The 20,317-nt window shown below is 41.8% G+C and overlaps 1 protein-coding gene across 1 annotated transcript; it reads left to right on the top strand.

Moving 5' to 3' along the window:
• The first annotated feature begins 1,702 nt into the window (after positions 1-1,702).
• LOC132457769 (deoxynucleoside triphosphate triphosphohydrolase SAMHD1-like) lies at positions 1,703-20,033 on the top strand. Its single transcript, XM_060052110.1, has 14 exons — positions 1,703-2,514; positions 2,754-2,914; positions 6,208-6,329; positions 6,470-6,564; positions 8,571-8,729; positions 9,218-9,315; positions 10,570-10,678; positions 10,777-10,868; positions 10,955-11,040; positions 11,244-11,416; positions 11,580-11,651; positions 18,651-18,752; positions 19,424-19,555; positions 19,896-20,033. Exons 1-14 carry the CDS (start codon positions 2,389-2,391, stop codon positions 20,031-20,033), a joined length of 1,665 nt encoding a protein of 554 aa, XP_059908093.1. The 5' UTR covers positions 1,703-2,388.
• The last annotated feature ends 284 nt before the right edge of the window (positions 20,034-20,317 follow it).

The following is a 20,317-nucleotide window of genomic DNA, read 5'->3' as shown; positions in this document are numbered from 1 at the left end:
CTGGGGATGAATGTCGTCAGGGACTACTATCAAGAGTTATTTGCCCAACAGGGGGAAGCTTTATTTTTCCTCTTTGACTGCCGGCAGAGACACGCTGGGAGCTAGCTTTCCGTCAATGTCACAGGCACGAAGCCTGCCCCCTTGTTCCTGAGGGCCAGGTTTGTGTCATAAAAGGCACTGGGGAGTTTATACCAGCCGGGTCAGTAAGGTTTGTGCCAGTAAGCTGTCCAAAGATTCCACACGCTGCGCTCACCACCATGCTTTAAGAGCCTGGGGGCTCAGACCTTGCCCAAGGCCTGTTTTTATCCCCTTCTCTATTAACAGTTGACAATGGCTTGTGTGCCGTTGGTCAATGCAGGAGTTGCAGGGGCTACATTCCACTCGAAACAAGTGTTGGGAACATTGTGTCTGTTGATAGTGTAGAGCAGCCACAGCTGAGTTTTCAAGGGCAACATTGTGAGGGTGCAAGGGAAGAGGTTGTCCAGTTTACACAAGTCAGTGTAGAGGCGGTAAATAGTCTTTTAAACAGTGGGACCGCATTCTGGGAAAAAGACGGAATGCTCTATAGGAAAGTTACTGACCCGCATGGGGAGCTGTATATTCAACTGTTGTTGCCCTCATCATGCCTTCAGCAGGAACTCTAAATAACCTCAATGACAACCATGGGCACCAGGGGCTGGGACGAATGACTTACCTAGCCAGGCAGCGTTGTTATTGGCCAGGGATAGGAGCTGATATAGAGAACCACTATATCAGAGCAATGAAACATGTGCAACGTCAGCATCAATTTATTTATTTTTTTATGAACAGTCCAAAGACAACAGCACTCCCATGGGGCGCTTCTCTGTAAACAAACATTGAATGAACCCTCCCTATATTAGATACATGGTTTAGATTGGCCAAACCCAGCCATGGAGATCTGTCTGAATAGGATTTAAGACAGGTATACCAGAGCAAATAAAACACAAGCTCACAGATCTTCTGGGCTTGAAGCATTGACCGCTAATGCCAAACAAAAAACTTTGTTTATTTAATTGTTTAATTATTCTTTAAATTAAATTTATTTACTGGAGTTGGAATACAATATCCAACTGAAGACAATACATAAGATGGCCAGGTGAGTCTGATATTGACAAGAAAATAGGATGATCACAAGTCTAATAATTGTTTCGGCACTTTCTAGTCTTAACATTGTTTCTGAGTTTGAGCGAGCGGCAGGTCACTTGTCCACAGTAATCAGTGAGCGGATCGATAAAATTCATCTAAAGTACCGTGTTCATGTTTATCTTGAAAGACGATGATTTATTTTGGAAGATTATTTAGATTTAAACTGCCAAAACCTAGATTACTCAAAACAGTTATTTTCCCCCAACAATGATTCTACTGGTGTGATGTGGAAGATTTGCTCCAGGAGAGAGGATATATGCGTCAAAATGCTTTTTGACCTTATTTAAAATAGGATTTTAATATAAAAAACTAATATTACATCATGCAACATCGTTTCTTAACCATGTTTGGTCTCTCCGATTGTAGTGTGCTCAGTTTGATTGATTTCTAGGTATTTTCTATTTTTTATGGCAGTTGTTCACAAAATAATAATAATTCATTTATTGTGTATAGCACTTTTCATATGGTCAGAGTGAGAGTGGAGGAGGATCGGAGGGCTCGGGAGGGGCGATGGGGGATGAGGATGTCAGACAGGTAGGGCGGGGCCAGGTGGTGGAGAGCTTTGAAAGTCAGGAGGAGTATTTTGTGTTCACGAGACCGGTTGTGACTGAGGAGGCGAGCACCAGAGTTTTGGACCATTTGGAGTCTATGGAGGGAATGAGAGGGGATGCCAGTGAGGAGGTAGTTGCAATAGTCTAGACGGGAAGAGATGAAGGCGTGGATAAGGGATTCAGCAGCAGGAGGGGACAGGCAGTGTCTGATTAATGCGACTCGGCAGAGTTGGAAGCAGGAGGATTCACCAGACATTAAAAAGGTCTGGTTAACTGTGGTAAAAGATTTATTATTTGTGAGCTGTGCTTTTCTAAACTTGCAGGTCCAAATGTTTTCTTGGTCAGCATCCTATGAGATGCCATTGCCTTAGTCACAGTATGTTATGTCAGTTATCTTGAAGGTATAGGCTTTTCTGTTAGATGCATACAGACAGCCCAGGCTGGCAGGCTGACCAAGTGCAATCTTTAAAAGACCACAGTCTGAAATGTAGGAGTGATCAAGCAAGCTACTGATGGCTGTGTTGTGTTCTCTCTCATTCAGCCGAAATAAATCAACTACAATGCTTGACTCTGACAAGAAGTTTTAATTGTTTGACTCTCGCAAGATAATTTCCAAGATATTAACCGTTAATGAAGGGAAATAAGTCGTAAGGAACATTCCTAATAATATATGGTAATTGCAGATCAAATGTGCCGTCTAAGCTTCTCTTTCTCCTATCCACTTTCATACACTCCTTTTTTTTATTTCTCCAGACCTCATGATACCGAGACTGAAACTATGGAGGTAGCATACAAAGTAAGAAAGTCATGTTACAAATAATTTTGCCACAGACAGCTTTAAATTAAGACTCAGTAAATGGTTGCTGAGCTCAAAGTTTGAATTGATTTCCAAAATAATTTCCACACCTGTGAAGCATAATTCAAAAGTATAAACCCTGTATTCAGCATTTATGTTTCCAACCCTCTTTGGTTTCAAAACCACGGAACAACGGTACAGACAGCGTTAAGTAATGTTTTCTCTCTCCTCTCTTTCAGGTCTTTAATGACCCCATCCACGGACACATTGAACTCCACCCGCTGCTGGTCAAAATCATAGACACACCTCAATTCCAAAGACTGAGGAACATCAAGCAGCTCGGAGGGGCATACTACGTTTTCCCCGGAGCATCTCATAATCGCTTCGAGCATTCCATTGGGTGTGTGTGTGTGTGTGTGTGTGTGTGTGTGTGTGTGTGTGTGTGTGTGTGTGTGTGTGTGTGTGTGTGTGTGTGTGTGTTTGTGTGTCAAGTGGATACCTTTTACGAGGGTTGGGCCAGTGTAACATCTTTCAAACCGCTTTGATAATTAGTCAAATCCCGTATGGTACCTCTAAATCTGTACCACCAGATGGCACGCACATGTCCACAAAGCAGTGGGTGACAAGTGGAATATCATGAGTTATGCTGGTTATACGCCTGACTATTCTTCAAAGTTAGTACAGCAAACTGGTAAATCCCCAATTCATTCCCCACAACCCAGTCCTGATCCTCAAAATTCCAAATTAGAATCTTGAGAGCAAAAACATGACTCAAGCATAAAGAAATCTGGCGGACAGCGGCCATGCTGTGCAAGATGATATATTTGTTTTTTTGTGGAAGATTCTAAATAACTACTTAAGAACTTTGGAAAATGTTGTGTTCTCAATTGGCTAACATCTTTCCAGTTAGAGCAACAAATCGTGACACATTAGCGGGCGGCAGCCATCTTGGCCCCAAATTTGATAATTGTTGTTATTGGACCAACCCCAGCCAGGAATAGGGCCGCACAATATGGCAGAGCAAATTAAACATGAGTTGGCAGATTAGTTTGGTTCCCAGATTAGGAAAAACACAGATACCTATGCTAAACTTTGCACTTATTGTGTACAACTATCATTAAAGTATTTGCGAAAATGTTAAGATTAAAGTTAAAACAACATAGAACTACATTGACATTTATTTGATGGGTTAAGGTTAAACCAACTACTGTTTAGGTATGATGATGGGTCTGAAAGCATACTAAGTTAAACCAAAGATCTTTAAAAAATGTGTTTTAAATTCATACAATCCATGTGGACATTACTTCAAATGACAATGATGCTTGAAATGGGATTTTAGACATCGTACCTGAGTTAGCGTCAAGTAACTGCAAGATGACGCGCCCTTTACTCGATTTTTCCTAGTAGGAAGTAAAAAAGTCCCACCCTGGGCTGCAAATGCCCATGGGGCAGATCCTGGTCGAATGGCAGTACTTTTTTTGTTTGTACTTACCGTATTTTCCGCACTATAAGGCGCACCGGAGTATAAGCCGCAGCAGCTAATTGAATGATGTGTACATATATAAGCCGCACTGGACTATAAGCCGCAGGGGTTTTAATGTTTAATTACCATTAGGGCTGGCCCGAATGCCATTTTTCAGGCTTTGAATACTCGTTGGTTTTTCCGAGCGAATATTCGAATACTCGTTCCAGAAGAAAACACCATCAAAAACAAAATGAATAATCCCTATATACTCTCTGGAACCGATTTTGACAGTATCTACATATTTTGTTGAAGATTTAATAGCTTTTGAACGTTAATTAGTAGGCCTAAGTAGGTTGAAGTTCCTTAGTTTTTCCCAGTGAAAGCAAACAGCTGTTGTTCCATTCCAAATCAGCTGTCCTCTGCCATCTCAGCCCTTACGGGAGCTTTTCAATTCATCCTGGAACGTGCATCTTTCAGGGAACTTGTACAATAAATCCATAACAAATACAGAATATTGATGGTCTTATGTGTCCATATTATATCCATTATATTGTCTGGGTATTCCCAAGGCGCTCACGCTCTGCAGCAAGCCAGTCACAGTTGATTGGCGCGGCGCTGTACAGCGAACGTAAACAAACAACTAAGCTAAGGTTAGCATTTCGCTAACTATTACTTTTCCTCCCGAGATCCCGCTAATGTTGTGTTATAAAGTAAAGGGAAACAAGATATATATTCTTCCTCCACCTCTCTCGCTTCTCTGCTTGGTGTCGCTGACGCTTATAGTTTGCCTCCCTCGCTCTGGTAACGTCACGTAGGGAGAGCCGGGTCGATTGAAACACGAGACGATTGAAACACAGCGATTCCCTCGAAAACCATGCAAGGCTTTCACATCAAATTTCGTGCAATGACGTCCCACCGTTCAAATGTTATCCCCTGAACCTGCTTTCGAGAGCGAGAGCGCTAAGTAAAATCCTTCCTGCGGTAGTTTTTTTGTAATAAATAGTTGTGTTTTTTGTTTCATGCCATAATAATATGACTATACAACAGATGAATTAGCACTTAAACCTGGGCTAAAGTGTGCAATGTCAGAGTTTTGAAGTTTAGAGGTAAAAAAGTGTCAGTAGTCTCTGTCGGGACGATTGAAACACTTGTTTCAAATGCAACAGGAGTCATGTTATCCGGTTGACGTGGTAGTAAATACATAAAACGATGTTCAACTCTGTATCCCTAAACAGGACTTAGGACAGGTAAATAAGTAAATTTAATGCAAATGTAGCCGTCCAAAAGAAGAAAGGTGAGTTTTAATCGAAATGTGAATCTTGACAATTACGCACGGGCCAAAAATATATTTTAACCTATTTATATTGTGCGGAATTATGTGAAATTTTAGCAATGACGAGTACACTACTATGTTGTCCGGTATGTTGCATAAAAACAAGAGTAAGGTCAATAGTTTATTTTGTAAATATGCTGTTTCATTCGTCCGGCATGTATTTCAAACGTCCCGACTAGGCGGGGCGTTTGAAACAGATGTCAATTTACGTTCAAAGTAAAAAACAGCTCGATCATCCAACATATGTATTAAATTACACTTGTAGCTAAGAGAACACACATGTGAGTTGTTGATCACATGTTGAAATTATTTGTATACGTAACGTCATCGAATGCCAATTTTCCGAGTGGCCGTTAGATGTAAAAATCCATAGATTAGCCGCACCGTCATATAAGCCGCAGAATCGAAAAATGGGCACGGTTTACAGTCCGAAAATTATTAAATATTCTCGTTTCGCAAACCTACATTGTTGAATAGCAGTGTTTGAGGCACCCAACCAAGTTTATTGTGGAGCGTTTGTGGCTGATGGCCTGAGTTATAGTCAGATTGATTGGAATCTGGGTGGGGCTGCACACCTTGGGTGCATTCAGAATCAAATCAGGCACACAGGTCAAACCAGCCATCACCACAGACAGCTCTGACATGTTGGTATTCAGCAGCTGATCTGCATGTAAACATCTTGCCAATTACAATAAAATAGCTTTTACCTGTGGCTTGGTGTCGGAGGAGACACACCCCTGGCTGGCACCCACTGGCATGTGGCAGGGTTAACTGATGCTTATATTGCAGCGTTTAACTGGGTTATCTTATACTGGTCACTTTTGTTTGTATCTAACCAGATTCTCTGTGGCAACGTGAATCAATTAAAGCATCTTTGTTAATTTATTGTTTGCAGAGTTGGGTACCTGGCTGGAGAGCTTGCTAAATCTCTGCAAAAGAAACAGCCTAAGGATGAACTGAAGATCACTGAGAGAGACATCCTCTGTGTTCAAATCGCTGGCCTCTGCCATGATCTGGGTGAGTAACAAGAGCTGCACCCCAACCCTTACCCCAAAACATCCAACATCGGCCAGTTTCTGTGTGAGCATGAAACTAATGAGGGATTGGTTAATAATGAATGGTTTCAAATTTCTAAACACATATCTCTCTCTCTATAGGACACGGACCTTTCTCTCATCTGTTTGATGGGATGTTCATTCCTGAAGCACGTAAACGTCAAGGTCAAGATTTGAAAGATAAAAAAAAATGGACGGTACTGAATGATTCTCCCACTGCTTTCCCCAAAATTCCGCTCGCTGTTTGTTCCGGGACATTTCACAGACCCTTATCTGGCAACACGCTTAAACAAGTCTGGCCTAACGTTCCTAAACTACTAACTTCTATCCACATCTCCAGGATTCCAACCTAAAAACTTTAAGCTTTCAGAAAGCAAAACAAAATGTCATCTCAGTTTAGAAATTAGAACTTAGATTTGTTAAGTGAAGAGGAATGAGTGGAAGAGAGCAACATTTGGTAAATATATAATATAAACACAGCCTCCCTCCCAGCTCCCTTCATCGTTTCTCCTCCGTTTAAATGATAACGCCATGGTTGCAAATGTGATTGATAGGCAAGAAGAATCCATAATCAATCAGGGAAGGGCCATTAATTGTTTAAAATCTAAAATCCTTATGGCTGGTGGATGACTATGCCATTTCTAAAGGATTACCCTCAGATTATAGCTCTTAAACAACTATAATTTAAGCATAACACTCCAAAACACTGAACGCATCCTTGATACAGTTTTCTCCATTAAGGCAATTTATTGAAAGGGGGAAACTGTAACTTTTTCTTCTCTTCATTAGCAGTGTTAAGAAAGAATCAGTCGGTTCTTCAATGCATATACCCCAACGAGGATTAGAATTAGTATTAGAATATAATCTATACTAGAGTTTTCGCGCTCAACCTCTAGTTGTAATTAACAGGGGTAATTGTTTAATGGAAAGTGTAGCATGTATATTATGCATGCAAATCAATTATTAAATAGCTTATACTGTTATTCAAGGCTGATAAGTGCATTGACATTTTAAAATGCAAGGCAACTACTATTGGTTAGTTTAAAATAATAATCATCATTGTGATTAAACATCTCTTCCAGTGTCCTTGCCAAGACAGGCAGTAGTAGCCTACAGTCACACATAGCATAAACACAAAACATAAGCCAAATAAAACAACTAAACAGTCCGCAGGGGGGAAGGGGGATATCAATATCGCAAGACATTTCGGGAGGCTCATCGAGGAGTAGAGTAAAGTGTAGTCTTTTGAAATGTAACAGTTTTTATATGATAAAATGAACGACCTGCCGTTGCTTGTCAAGGTGAGAAATGATCTCTTCCCTCATTTTATCGCAATTTATATAGTCTATAGACAGAACGTCTTACCTGGGAGAGTTTGTCGACGGTGGAGCTGTTATGTTTAAAAACATAATATCTTACCTGGGCGAGTGTCGCTGCGGTGTGTGCGCGTGCGTATGTGTTCGTGCGCATGTGCGTGCTTGCGTGTGTGTGTTCTTGCCTGCGCATGTGCCGATGGCGGAGCAGTACGTCTTGTGTGTGTTTGTGTTCGCGCGTGTGTGCGCTTCCGTGTATGTTCATGCGCATGTGCGTGCTTTCGGTGTACATATGCATTCGCGCTTGGCACATGCGCACTTGAGTAACTTGAGTAACTGGTGTGACAGGCCTGCTATTATAGTAGTACGATTTATCCCACTGCCTGGCCCCTTCTGAGTCCACCAACTGTCTTTGTAGGAATCATTCAACATGTTTTAAAGAGGTTGTTTTATATATTAATTTACATATTCAGGTCCTCAGTCCTTAAGTTGCAAAGTCCGTAAGTTGCAAGCTCTCAACAAAAGCTGAGAACAAACCTCTAAACTATGCATACGTAGGCCTACATCATATTCTATGACTAAAACAGGCTACCATTGGATGAACATTATTATCCATAGTCAGGCAGTAATGTTTCAGCTGATAAGGGTTGGCGATTGCACTGTTAAAGAATATTTTGCTGCAGCAAAAAAAAAAGAAGAGAAAAAGTTAAGATAATGGGCGTGTGGAATGCATTCATAGTGCTTTACACACATCCACACACTGTCGGCGGTGTCCGCCATGCAAGGCAGCAGCTAGGTCGTAGGTCTCTATAGGTTGGAAGCGGTAAGTGTGAGGTGTCTTGCTCAGTGACACCTGAGCAACCTCTGAGTGTGTGTGTATGTCATTGCAGCACGAGAAGGCATCGCTAGACATGTTAAACCATCTGATTACTGTTAACAACCTGAAGCCGGTGATGGTGGAGAACGGGCTGGAGCTGCCAAAGGACCTCAACTTCATCGAGGAGCTGATCTTTGGGAAAAGGACCGACCCTAGTGATTCAACAAAAAAGGTGTGCACAATGACTCTCCCAACAGAAGGGTTGAAACAATAGCTCTCCCAACAGAGGAGAATGCACCATGACTCTCCCAACAGAAGCGTTGGTACTCTCCCAACAGAGGAGTTTGTACAATGGCTCTCCCACAGAGGGGTTAGTAAAGTGACCTTCTCAAAAGAGTGGCCCCGGTATGTACATTTTGGATTTAGGTCATTCGTTATCCAAAGTGACTTACAAGTGAGGCTAACAACGATCTAAATTGGGGCAACTACAAAATAAATGCTGCATAAAGCTTGAAGAACTAACTGTCATAACCTCCTCTCACCATTGCCTGAAAAATGAATTGTTCTCACAGAACCCCCTAGTTAGACTTGCTACACCACATAGCAGGGCTTTTTCAGTTCAAACTCATTGTACAAAGGGTTTCATTTGAAGTGAGCTGCTACATTGCTATATTCTATTTCTATTTGTCTTTTAACCGTTTCCTCGGGCTGTCGTAACAGTTGCCATACGTAGGCCGTCCAGAGCAGCCTTACCTGTACGAGATCGTATCCAACAAAAGGAACAGCATCGATGTGGACAAATTTGATTACTTTGCAAGGTCAGTCCTTACTCTGGTCACTAACCTTGTTTGTGTATGGTGCGAAAGGTTTATGCCACTGCTCTTTAGAACTATGCAAGATATTCACTGCAGCCATCAATTATTTGAAGTGCGGGTCCGATGGGGGCAGGATATTGTGGTTGCTAGGTGGTTTGTGACTTAATCCCAAATGTCCATTTAGTCGTATTAGCAAGAATTATGTAGTTATTGTGCAATTTATCTCATTACACAAATCTGTCCAGCCGTGTTATAGAGGTCATCTTTTTAAATCCTGTTTCACTCGTCAAGTGCAAAGATTTTTCCAACAATAAAATATCTATGAATGACAGTTTCCTGGTTAAAGATGAAATTGTCTTTTATTTTATTGGATATATGACTGAACATTACACCTCAAGCCTTGCAAGAAATAATAGCCTGCCAAGAAAAATTGGCAGGCTCAATAAATACATTAACAGCCAAGGTATTTAGCGTCATATCCTATTATTCCTCCCAATATGATGAGTTGGTCATCTTTTTAAATTCTAAAAATATATTTAAATTGAGATATGACTATTGGACATATAGGGTAGAAATAAATATTAGGCCAACATATAATTCATTAATACAAAAGAATACTAAATTTAGGAAATAGAGGACCACACTCCCAACCAATGTTTGCACTACAGTAGACCTACTACATTTACCATGGTTTATAGTACCAAGTGCCAAGCATTAACAACTGCTAGATTAACCACTTCATCGTATTCAACAAAGACAGCTAGGACAAGATGCTACACAATGCTAAATACCATTTTTAAGTGCAAGGACGTAAAACATCCAATAAGTGCGTAAGAGGGGTGTGGGGGGTAAGGGGGGGAGGCTATGCAGAGTCTAGGTGAACTCTGAGCATGTTAAAACATGTAAAGCGAATATCTTTCACATTTTTTTCCCAGAAGGCCATGCAACCAGACCTCCGTCAGGGTTTCTCTATCTACGCAATATTCTCACCTTTTTTTTTTTACCCCTTACCTGTTTGTAAACCCCTCTAAACCTTCCTGCTCCATAATGACTGGTGTCAGAATTCACTGCACCACTTTGTAATACATTCTTTGAAAATCTCCTTAGTGACTCAACCATAGTCAATACCCCCCCAGAGCTGCCAGGGATATCTTTCTCTCTGGATCAACCAATCAATGAAGAAACAAAGCAAGAACCTGTAAAAGTAAACCTGCGCTATCATGTCAATGTATTCCTCCTTTCCGTTCCCCATCTCAGAGACTGCCATCACCTGGGCATCAAGAATAACTTTGACCACGACCGCTTCATCAAGTTCGCCAGGGTGTTTAAGGTGGACGGGGAGGAGCAAATCTGTACCAGGGACAAGGTCAAATGATCTCAGACTTCTGTTTTTAATCTGATTGAAACAGCTCTCTAATTCGTCCTATATTTGACTAAATATAACTATGGGTATTCCTTCAACAGGAAGTGGGCAATCTGTATGACTTCTTCCACACAAGAAACTGTCTCCACAGAAGAGCTTACCAGCACAAAGTAAAAAACTGTGTTGAGGTCATGTAAGTATTGTGTCTGTGCTTGGTACTATAATAATTACGAAAGTAATTGTATTCCAAATTGAGTTTGGTTGTGTTTTTCTAACCAGGATCACAGACGCCTTTTTATTGGCAGACGAACACCTGAAATTGTCCAAAGCTATAGATGACATGGTGGCATACACCAAGCTGACTGGTGAGTGTTGAGACCACACTGTGTTGTGGTTGGCTTGGGTTTTGCCTTTTGTAATATCAAAAACAAATAATTTCTTACCCCAAGGGTAAACATACCCTAAGGCTTCCTTAAGCAAGATGCCTCACCACTACCTGCTCCTTATTCTAAGATGTACTGTAAGTCACTTCTGATGTGTGTCTGTATATGTATATATGCCCCTGTAGACAACGTCTTCGAACAGATCTTCCTTCCTACCTCGAGGGAGCTGGATAAGGCCAGTACGAAGGAGGATCTGGAGGATCTGAATAAGGCCAGGGAGATCCTAACGAACATCAGCAGTCGTTGCCTCCTCAAGTGTGTGGGCCAGTTCTATTCAGCATATCCAGCTGACATCGAGGTGTGTGTGTGTGTGTGTGTGTGTGTGTGTGTGTGTGTGTGTGTGTGTGTGTGTGTGTGTGTGTGTGTGTGTGTGTGTGTGTGTGAGTGTGAGAGTGTGCTAGAAGTGACAGAGGAACACAACCATGACCGTTTTGTCACTCTTTCCCTGATCTTCCCTGAAGGATATGCATCTGCATTTGCTAGATGACCAGAAAAATCCACTGGCCATTAAACTGTTGCCAGAACACCTCAAAGTAAGTCATTCAGTGCCTCTTTCTGGAATTTAATCTATGCTGATTAGAGGCTGGTTTGATAGTTCTGTGGTGGGGATTGTTATCATTGAACGGGAGGAACCCAAGCATAGACAACAGAAGATTAATTAAACCAGAGGTTTATTGTAGTGAGGACGAGAGCAGTAGGGAACAACAGGAGGTGGACAGACAAGGATGGATACCAGGCATGTAGGGCTACTGGCATGTAGGCAGGCAGATGAGCACACAGGGTGGATGGCAGGCAGGTACGGGGTAGGTGATCCATGGGCAAGGAGAACACTGAGATTAACCACGGAAAAAACACGGAACACAAAAAGGAATTTGGTATGTACCACTGTAGTTGAAACAACGATCTGGCGATGAGTGGCTGAAGAACTGGTGTTTAAGAAAACCAGAGATGATGAGTGGAAATGGTGAGGAGCTGGGGAAAATTAGGGAACACTTTGCCCCAGAGGGGGAGACAGAGCAGAGCATCTGCTGGTTAAGATCACGGCCATAACAGGGTTCAGTAATGCATGTCCCAGAATGCAGTTTGGATTTCATTTCAGCAATGTAAAAAGGCAATCATCTATTGATATTTCAGCTACAAGTTAATACACATTTTGTCACATGGTTCCCTCCCTACATTTCTCTGTGATTGAGAAGTGTTGCATTTCACGCAACTGTGATTGACAGGCAAGATAGCTTCCCTTAACCAATCAGGTACAGACATGCAAACGGCGCTTTTTGATCCTACATTTTGGGGACCTTTTTTTTTGAGGGGGGGGGGGGGGTGGCGTTGATCGGTGCGCGCGTACAGTACAGGTGTCAATATTCCGTAATCTGACTGACTGAGACCCCCCGTGCCTTCGAAGTAAAGAAAAGAGATTCCGGAAATGATTTTGTTAGGGGACCACTCAAAGCCCTTGCCGTCGCGTCGAAATATTGGATGCGCATGCGCACGGTAGAGCTTAGATCGGGCTCAGAAAATCAAGCCCGACCCCGAGCCGGGTAACATATGGCGCGTTTCCACTGCAGGGTGCGGAACGGATCGGATCGCAAAGGTGCGGATCGTGTCGCGTTTCCACCGCCAAAAGTGGGCGTGACCCGGACTTTGCCGTACCCGTTCCGGCCTTGTTCTCTGGACTCCTCCGTTGGGGTACCGAAAACGAGACGACACGCCTGAAAGGGTCCCGGGAAATTCTAGCTACACACCCCCTCCGTTGATTGGTCGACAGAATCATCACTTCCGGGTGACGCGGGGATAAAAACAAACAAACAGTAGCCTCGAGGTATTATTCTTTACAATTAACATGTCGCATAAAACGCTTGCTTGGGCAAACAAGGAGGCGGAGACGTTCGTCTGCATTCTTGGGGAGGAAGAAGTTGTTTACGATGTTTACGTAGCTGCCGCGGCGATCGACATCCGGCCTACCACAAAGGGTACTGTCGGCAGTGGAAACGCGACCTCGGAACTGAGCTGGGCTATACCGCCCCCTCCCTACCGCACCTTTGCGATCCGATCCGTTCCGCACCCTGCAGTGGAAACGCGCCATATGTTACAGGAGCGATTTGCTTCCGCGTTATGGGGCCAAGACACGTGGCCTAGTCCGTGACGTACCGGATGCAGAGATCTTCTTCTTCTTCTTGTTTAGTGGCGGATCATAGTTTTTCTCCATATACCGCCACCTACTGGACTACTACACAGGAGTGTGTGACAAGGACGTTGGCAAATGATACTTTAAATCATAACAAAATAAACAAAATAAAACAGACTAACAAATAAATGAATAAATAAAAATAAAAAATGTATATACTTAAGGTTAAATTCTTCTAATTAGGTTAGTATCTTTTAGCTAATTTATCAGCAATTTCATTGCCATATATTCCATGGTGGGCTGGAATCCAACAGAACTGAATAACTAAACCAAGGCTTATAATATTTAAAAGAAGATGCTTTACCTCTATCACCAAATCTTCACGTATTGAATTATCTGTTATAAAACTTTGTAGTAATGCCATAGAATCAGTACATATCACTGATCTAAGAGGTTTAGTATCTACAACCCATCTAAGAGCGGTTATTATTGTGGCCATCTCGATTGAGTATACTGATAAAGTCACCCACTCTATATCCATTCAAATTCTGGAATATATATGCCAATACCACATTGTCTTTGGATCTTTTGAATAAATGGATCAATACATGATGAATTACAATGATCACAAGCAGAGGACCGTGAGAGTTAGCAGCAGATGAACCAGTCCAAAAATCGGACACGTTAACGGAGCACTGAACTAGGCCCTCTCGGATGCCATTTGTTTCACTACGACTCCTTTCAGCTGCACACCCCTCTTCTCCAGCGAGATGACGGCTAATAAAACGCTTGAGGTGGCGTTATGAAAAGAAAAAACGTAAAATTTTTTTAGGACATGGCATGAAGGTAATTATGAGCCTTTGATTGATATCCAGACATTTTTTGCGGAGACACATTCCTGTTCCCCACTTGTATCGGAGTGGACGTCGATATCTACTTCTGGGCCACATGAAATGACGGACCCCCGTCCAGCTTAAACAGCTGCAATACCAGGCTTGACCTCTGAGCACTGGTGGATTGCGGAAGTATGCACTGCTCCTGGGAGCCCCGAGCCCGTGCACGTTCTGTCCGAGCCCGGCCCGACCCGACACATTAACTGTAATTATGAGCCCTAGCCCGATTTCAACCCGACATTTATTTAAACACATATGTAACTTTGTACACATTTGTTATTACTAGGCCTACTCAGCTAAATATATATGTAAGGGATAATAGAACGCCGGTCATTATCGGTAAACTAAGCCCCGATAGGTCGAACAGTACACCGACAGTACAACAGTACACCGACGCGCAGCGAAGGCGTCTTGCTTCGCCCTGAAGGGGCTTATTTTCGAAAATGACCGGCGACGTTCTATACATAATCCCGTTTATAACTAGCCTGGCTCCGCCCGCCTAAGTACTTCCGCTCAATTTGAATTTCCCTTCAGTACTAGGTCTGGACCTGCTGTATGTAATTTGGTTTTCTGGTGCTGTCACGTTAAAATTGTACCGGGGGCGAAAATTGTACCGGCCTACGTCATCGTTTGTTTACATCCTGACAACCTGCCCGGCAACAGACGACGAGATGCAGAAAACATGTTTCCAAACGACGAAATAACATAATACAGATAGCGGATCGCTATCTGTATTATGATAGATAGCGATAACACTTGTTTTTACTTTATATTTGTATTGTATTTAATTGTTTAATCGAAACAATAAAAAAAATTGCCCGCGAAACGGGCGATCGCGTCAAATGACGTAGGAGGGTTCTTGAAACATAATACAGATAACGGATCGCTAGAAAACACTTGTTTTTACTTTATATTTGCATTTTATTGAATTGTTTAATCGAATTTAGCTAGTAAACTGAGTGTTTTAAGCAGGTTTCATAGTCTAGAATGTTCAAGAACCTTCCTACGTGATTTGACGCGTCATTTGACGCGATCGCCCGTTTCGCGGTCAATTTTCTTTATTGTTTCGATTAAACAATTAAATAATATACAAATATAAAGTAAAAACAAGTGTTATCGCTATATATCATAATTCAGATGGCGATCCGCTATCTGTATTACGTTATTTCGTCGTTTGGAAACATGTTTTCTGCATCGCGTCGTCTGTTGCAGGGCAGGTTGTCAGGTTGTCAGGATGTAAACAAACGATGACGTAGGCCGGTACAATTTTCGCCCCCGGTACAATTTTAACGTGACAGTGCCGCTGTCACGTTAAAATTGTACCGGCCTACGTCATCTGTTGTTTACATCTTGACAACCTGCCTGGTAACAGACGACGCGATCGTCTGTTGCCGGTCAGGTTGCAAAAAACATTCGGCTCATGTTTCCAAAAGAGCGAAATAACATAATACAGATAACGGATCGCTAGATAACACTTGTTTTTACTTTATATTTGTATTGTATTTAATTGTTTAATCGAATAGCAAAAGACGACGCGATCGTCTGTTGCCGGGAAACGGGCGATCGCGTCAAATGACGTAGGAAGGTTCTTGAACATTCATAATTGCGATTAAACAATTAAATACAATACAAATATAAAGTTAGCAACGCCAATAAATGTTAATGGTAAAATAAGTGTTCTGTCTTGTCACGCTCAATGAAGGAGTGCAATGAACGAGCATGAAAGTTCGCGAATGTTCAAGAACCTTCCTACGTCATTTGACGCGATCGCCCGTTTCCCGGGAACAGACGATCGCGTCGTCTGTTGCTATTCGATTAAACAATTAAATACAATACAAATATAAAGTAAAAACAAGTGTTATCTAGCGATCCGTTATCTGTATTATGTTATTTCGTCTTTTGGAAACATGAGCCGAATGTTTTTTGCAACCTGCCCGGCAACAGACGATCGCGTCGTCTGTTACCAGGCAGGTTGTCAAGATGTAAACAACAGATGACGTAGGCCGGTACAATTTTCGCCCCCGGTACAATTTTAACGTGACACCGCCACAGCGGCCCCCAATCAGCGAACAGAGAACTGAGAACAATGACAATAAAGTCGTACGCCAGTTTGAGTTGTTGTTGTAGGTCGGTAGTTGATTTACAATGTGCAATTTTTCCCTGATAAATTAAATTTGACGAACAAAACCTGCAGCTGTCGTTGACGGACATTTTCGTGCAGACGCGCAAGGTGTTTGGTTTGTGTACAACCTGCGCGTGATTCCCGGCGCATGACATACGTCACAACCAAACGTTAGCGATTGGTTATGGCAGATCCAGAGTGGCACTGGGCAGATCCAATCATTTTAAACTTCAACAGACACCTGCCTTCAAGTGAGTTAACGTTTGTCAATTGATTAGGTCCAGACTCTCTGTACGAATGAAATGAAATGAAGTGAAGTACGAGAGTCTGGTAGAACCAGGCTAGCTTATAACACGGCTACTTGCCAAAACTAAAAAAATAACTACATGGTGCGCCTTTTTACAATGTATTCGTTACCAGCATTCATTCATAATTTTTTCACAATGTCTTGTTTTTAAAAGATTTATGATGACTTTATGCTCTGTAAGGTGACCTTGGGTGCCTTGAAAGGCGCCTCTAAATTAAATGTATCATTATTATTATTATTCGTAGTGTTTATCAGCAGAGCAATAATAAATTGTCCGCAAAGACGGGGACGTCGCTTAGCAACAGAAGACACTGGGATTAACAAGTCACCGGACTAGCTACCAAAATGAACGGAGTGTTCCACGGCATTGAGAAGACCTGTGTAATAAAGGCCTATAATATTTCTGTTTATGGCATAGATTTCTCCTCAGATTAGGCCAATAAACCAATGATAAAAATAAAAACGCTCGATCAAAGGCCCGGCCCGACCCGAGGATAGTGGTGGGAAATATCGGAGAAGGATGCACTTATGCTGCTATCCATTTGGATGTACGAAGTGGTAAAGTCGCCAATCTCCCAGCTTTCTTGCGGCATTTCACTGAGGCACGCCCCCTTTCGGTCGTAGTATCTCGTCGCTTTCAAAGTAGAGCGAGCAGATCTGTACAACTAGCAAACAAGATTGCTGCGCCCATAGTCAATGGGGATTGAGCTGTATTTTCTTTGTATTTGTACCACGTTGGGGGTTGTAATGTCGATTTTAAATCATCTTACACACTTGATTTCATTGCTGCTTTAATCCGGTCACCAATTTATGGTCTTGCTTTGCGTGAAATTCAATGTAGAGTTGTGTTTTCAAGCTGGTTTGCCAAAGAGGCTATGTTGCTAATGATGACTAGCCCGCTACTACCCCTCGTGGCTCGACAGAAACACGATAGCACTTGTTGAAATAGAAATTGGCGAAAATGGCAAAATATTATTGCAATGTAAAAGGCTTGCAATGTTAATGTTTCTGTAAAGGCTGGCAACTATTATACGCTGGATTATTTCGTTTTTCCAAAATAGTTTTCTTCTTAAACTCGTCGGACACAAATAGCAAACTGGAAGGCTGGAGCAAGGGAAATACGTCACGTTCTCGCTGAAGCTGGTCGTTCGTACCAGCCTACCATCAAAATGGATAGCAGCATTATTGTGCAGCAGGACGCAGGGTGCAAGTGCAGTTGGAAGTGGTCATGGCTAAAATTAGAAGCCACGACTGAGGTGAATACAGTGAAGCATAACTTTCCTCTGTCTGACTTTTTCAAAAAAATTGAGAAAATAGGATGTGCTAAATGCACACACTGCATTAAAGAAATTAATTATGCCAGCAGGGTGTACATGCCCTGTATGCACACTGTAAGGCAGGCATTCATCTGAGGAAAGTGACAACAACAATAACTACACAAAGTGTTGCACAGCTTCTCCGAAACCCTCTTCCAGAAACCTCCTAAGCAGCAGATAAGATCAGGGACAGTGCCAGGCCTATACTGCCAGTACCTGTACCTGTGATCGCATATCCAATGCAGAGGTGTGGGTTTGTGTGCGTGTGAAAATAAATTAACTTAGTTTAAAAAGGCACTTTAACTGAGTAACTAATATATTTTTTATCTTTCTAGGCATATAGCATATAGCATAGGCCTTCTCATAATAATAGGATATCATGCCGTCATATTTTTTCAGACTTCGGGTAGCTCTCTCTTTTTTTGTCATACATGTGTTTGCATCCCTGCAGGTAGGAAATGCCCCGATCTGTATGAAATTATCCGGGAGTGGTCTAAATTCTGGGACATGGCCCATGAGTGCAGATGAAAGATATCTGCAATCCAATTAGCTGCTGTTTTATTAAGCAGCAAAATATATTATAAAATAAATGTCTTAGTTGTTATTATTCCACAATGACCATTGCTTTTCCACCCACATGCCATATACCCACGACTACTTGACAAATATGTATCTACATGAAATTTAAAACATAACTTTTATATATTTTTCCTTCGCCATGCATGTGTCAGTTAAAGGTGAAAAGTCTTCCCCTGGTGTCTCCTAGGTTATCAAGATGGACTATGGCAAGAACACAGAGAATCCCATTGATCACGTCAGTTTTTACCGCAAGGGAGACAAGGAGGCCTTCAAGATCTCCAGGGGCCAGGTTAGAACTTTGCCCTTGAACACAATTATTTTTAAAAGCATGTTAGTGCAGTGTAAACATTTATGTAATTGAGAGATAATATGGTCATTTATAATGGTTATTGTGATGAATAAGTAAATACTGACTTCCCCATCTTAGACCAGCATTGCAGTGCATGTGTGAGATAAGATGAACACTGGGCATAATTCGGGCAGAATTTCAGAGTAGACTCACATCGTAACTCAGCGTTACGACTGTAGTCAGGTTGTCCAAAAATGAAACGGAAAATGTTCATTTAAAAAAAACATTGAAATGTATATGAACCAAAATCAATATTAGAATCAGGATCAGAATCTCTTTATTGTCATTGCACAAAATTGCAACGAAATTGGGGTAGAGGCTCTCAAAATAAGCTTTTTTTAAAAAAAGATTTTTATTAAATGATGTTGTCCTTCAAAATGCCTGGGCATTTCATATCTAATATTGACAGCTGTATGGAGTATGGAGGATCTGGTTTTCTCTGATGATATGAACCAGGATGCCTCCATCTTATGGTCATTATGATTAGAAAAGCTGTTAACATTATCAATGTTAAGGTGTTATTTATATGTATCAATATATCTAGCTCTAGTCTGGGGACACTACATGTCTGTCCCTGACTGCTTCTTCTTTGTTCCGGCTCCTGTCCGCAGGTGTCCACGCTCATCCCAAGACACTTTCAGGAGTGGTTGCTACAGGTGTACTGTACGGAGACTGATGAGAAGATTCTGGCACTGGCCAGGAAAAAATTTGAACAGTTGTGCCAAACTGTGACAAGCAAAAAGGTTTGCTTGCAACTCAGTATATAGCTCCATGTGGTTACATTGTTTCAAATTACATTGTTTTACTACTGTGAAGCTGGGTAGATGTAGGAGTTGATGTAAAGCTTTTATCTTAGGTTATTCATTTTTTCATGCGATGGTGGCATCACCAATCCCATGTTGGCATGTTATTTCAGAGTAGAATCACATCGTAACTCAGCGTTACAACTGTAGTTAAGTTGATGAAACAATTGGAGGAAATATATCAATATATCTTGCTCTAGTCTGGGTACTCCTACGCTCTACTGAACCTGAACATGTATGGCCCTGACTGCTTCTTCTTTGTTCCGGCTCCTCTCCGCAGGTGCCCACGCCCATCCCAGGAAAATTTAAGGAGTGGTTTCTACAGGTGTACAACGGTACTACGGAGACTGATGAGAAGACCCAGACGATGGCCAGGGACTTCTATGAACTTTGGCTCAAAACTTTGACAAGCGAGTAGGTTGTCAGTTTATCGCTCCATGTGGTTCCATTTTTTCAAATTAGATTGTTTTACTACGCTGTAGCTGGGTAGATGTAGAAGTTGAAGCAAAGCTTTTATTTTAGGTTATTCATTTTTCCATGCGATGGTGGCATCACAAATCCTATTTGGCATGTTAACATGTTGTTTATATGACATGTTTTGACTGTTTTCCTAAGTTCTTTCTCCTTCTTTCTTCCAGAGAGAAAAGAGCTCTTCGACAGATGTGAACCCTCCGGAGCAGGAAGCCAAATCCAACTTCAATT

The sequence above is a fragment of the Gadus macrocephalus genome, chromosome 1, assembly GCF_031168955.1.
Source record: "Gadus macrocephalus chromosome 1, ASM3116895v1".
Taxonomy (NCBI): domain Eukaryota; kingdom Metazoa; phylum Chordata; class Actinopteri; order Gadiformes; family Gadidae; genus Gadus; species Gadus macrocephalus.
This window is presented reverse-complemented; position numbering and strand designations above follow the sequence as displayed.

Bases quoted from the DNA above. Each gene is read 5' to 3' on its own strand.
- LOC132457769 (XM_060052110.1), top strand. From the start codon at position 2,389: ATGGTAATTGCAGATCAAATGTGCCGTCTAAGCTTCTCTTTCTCCTAT. The intron at 10,869-10,954 runs GTAAGTATTGTG...TTTTCTAACCAG, and splicing joins AAAAACTGTGTTGAGGTCAT to GATCACAGACGCCTTTTTAT. The intron at 11,652-18,650 runs GTAAGTCATTCA...GGTGTCTCCTAG, and splicing joins TGTTGCCAGAACACCTCAAA to GTTATCAAGATGGACTATGG.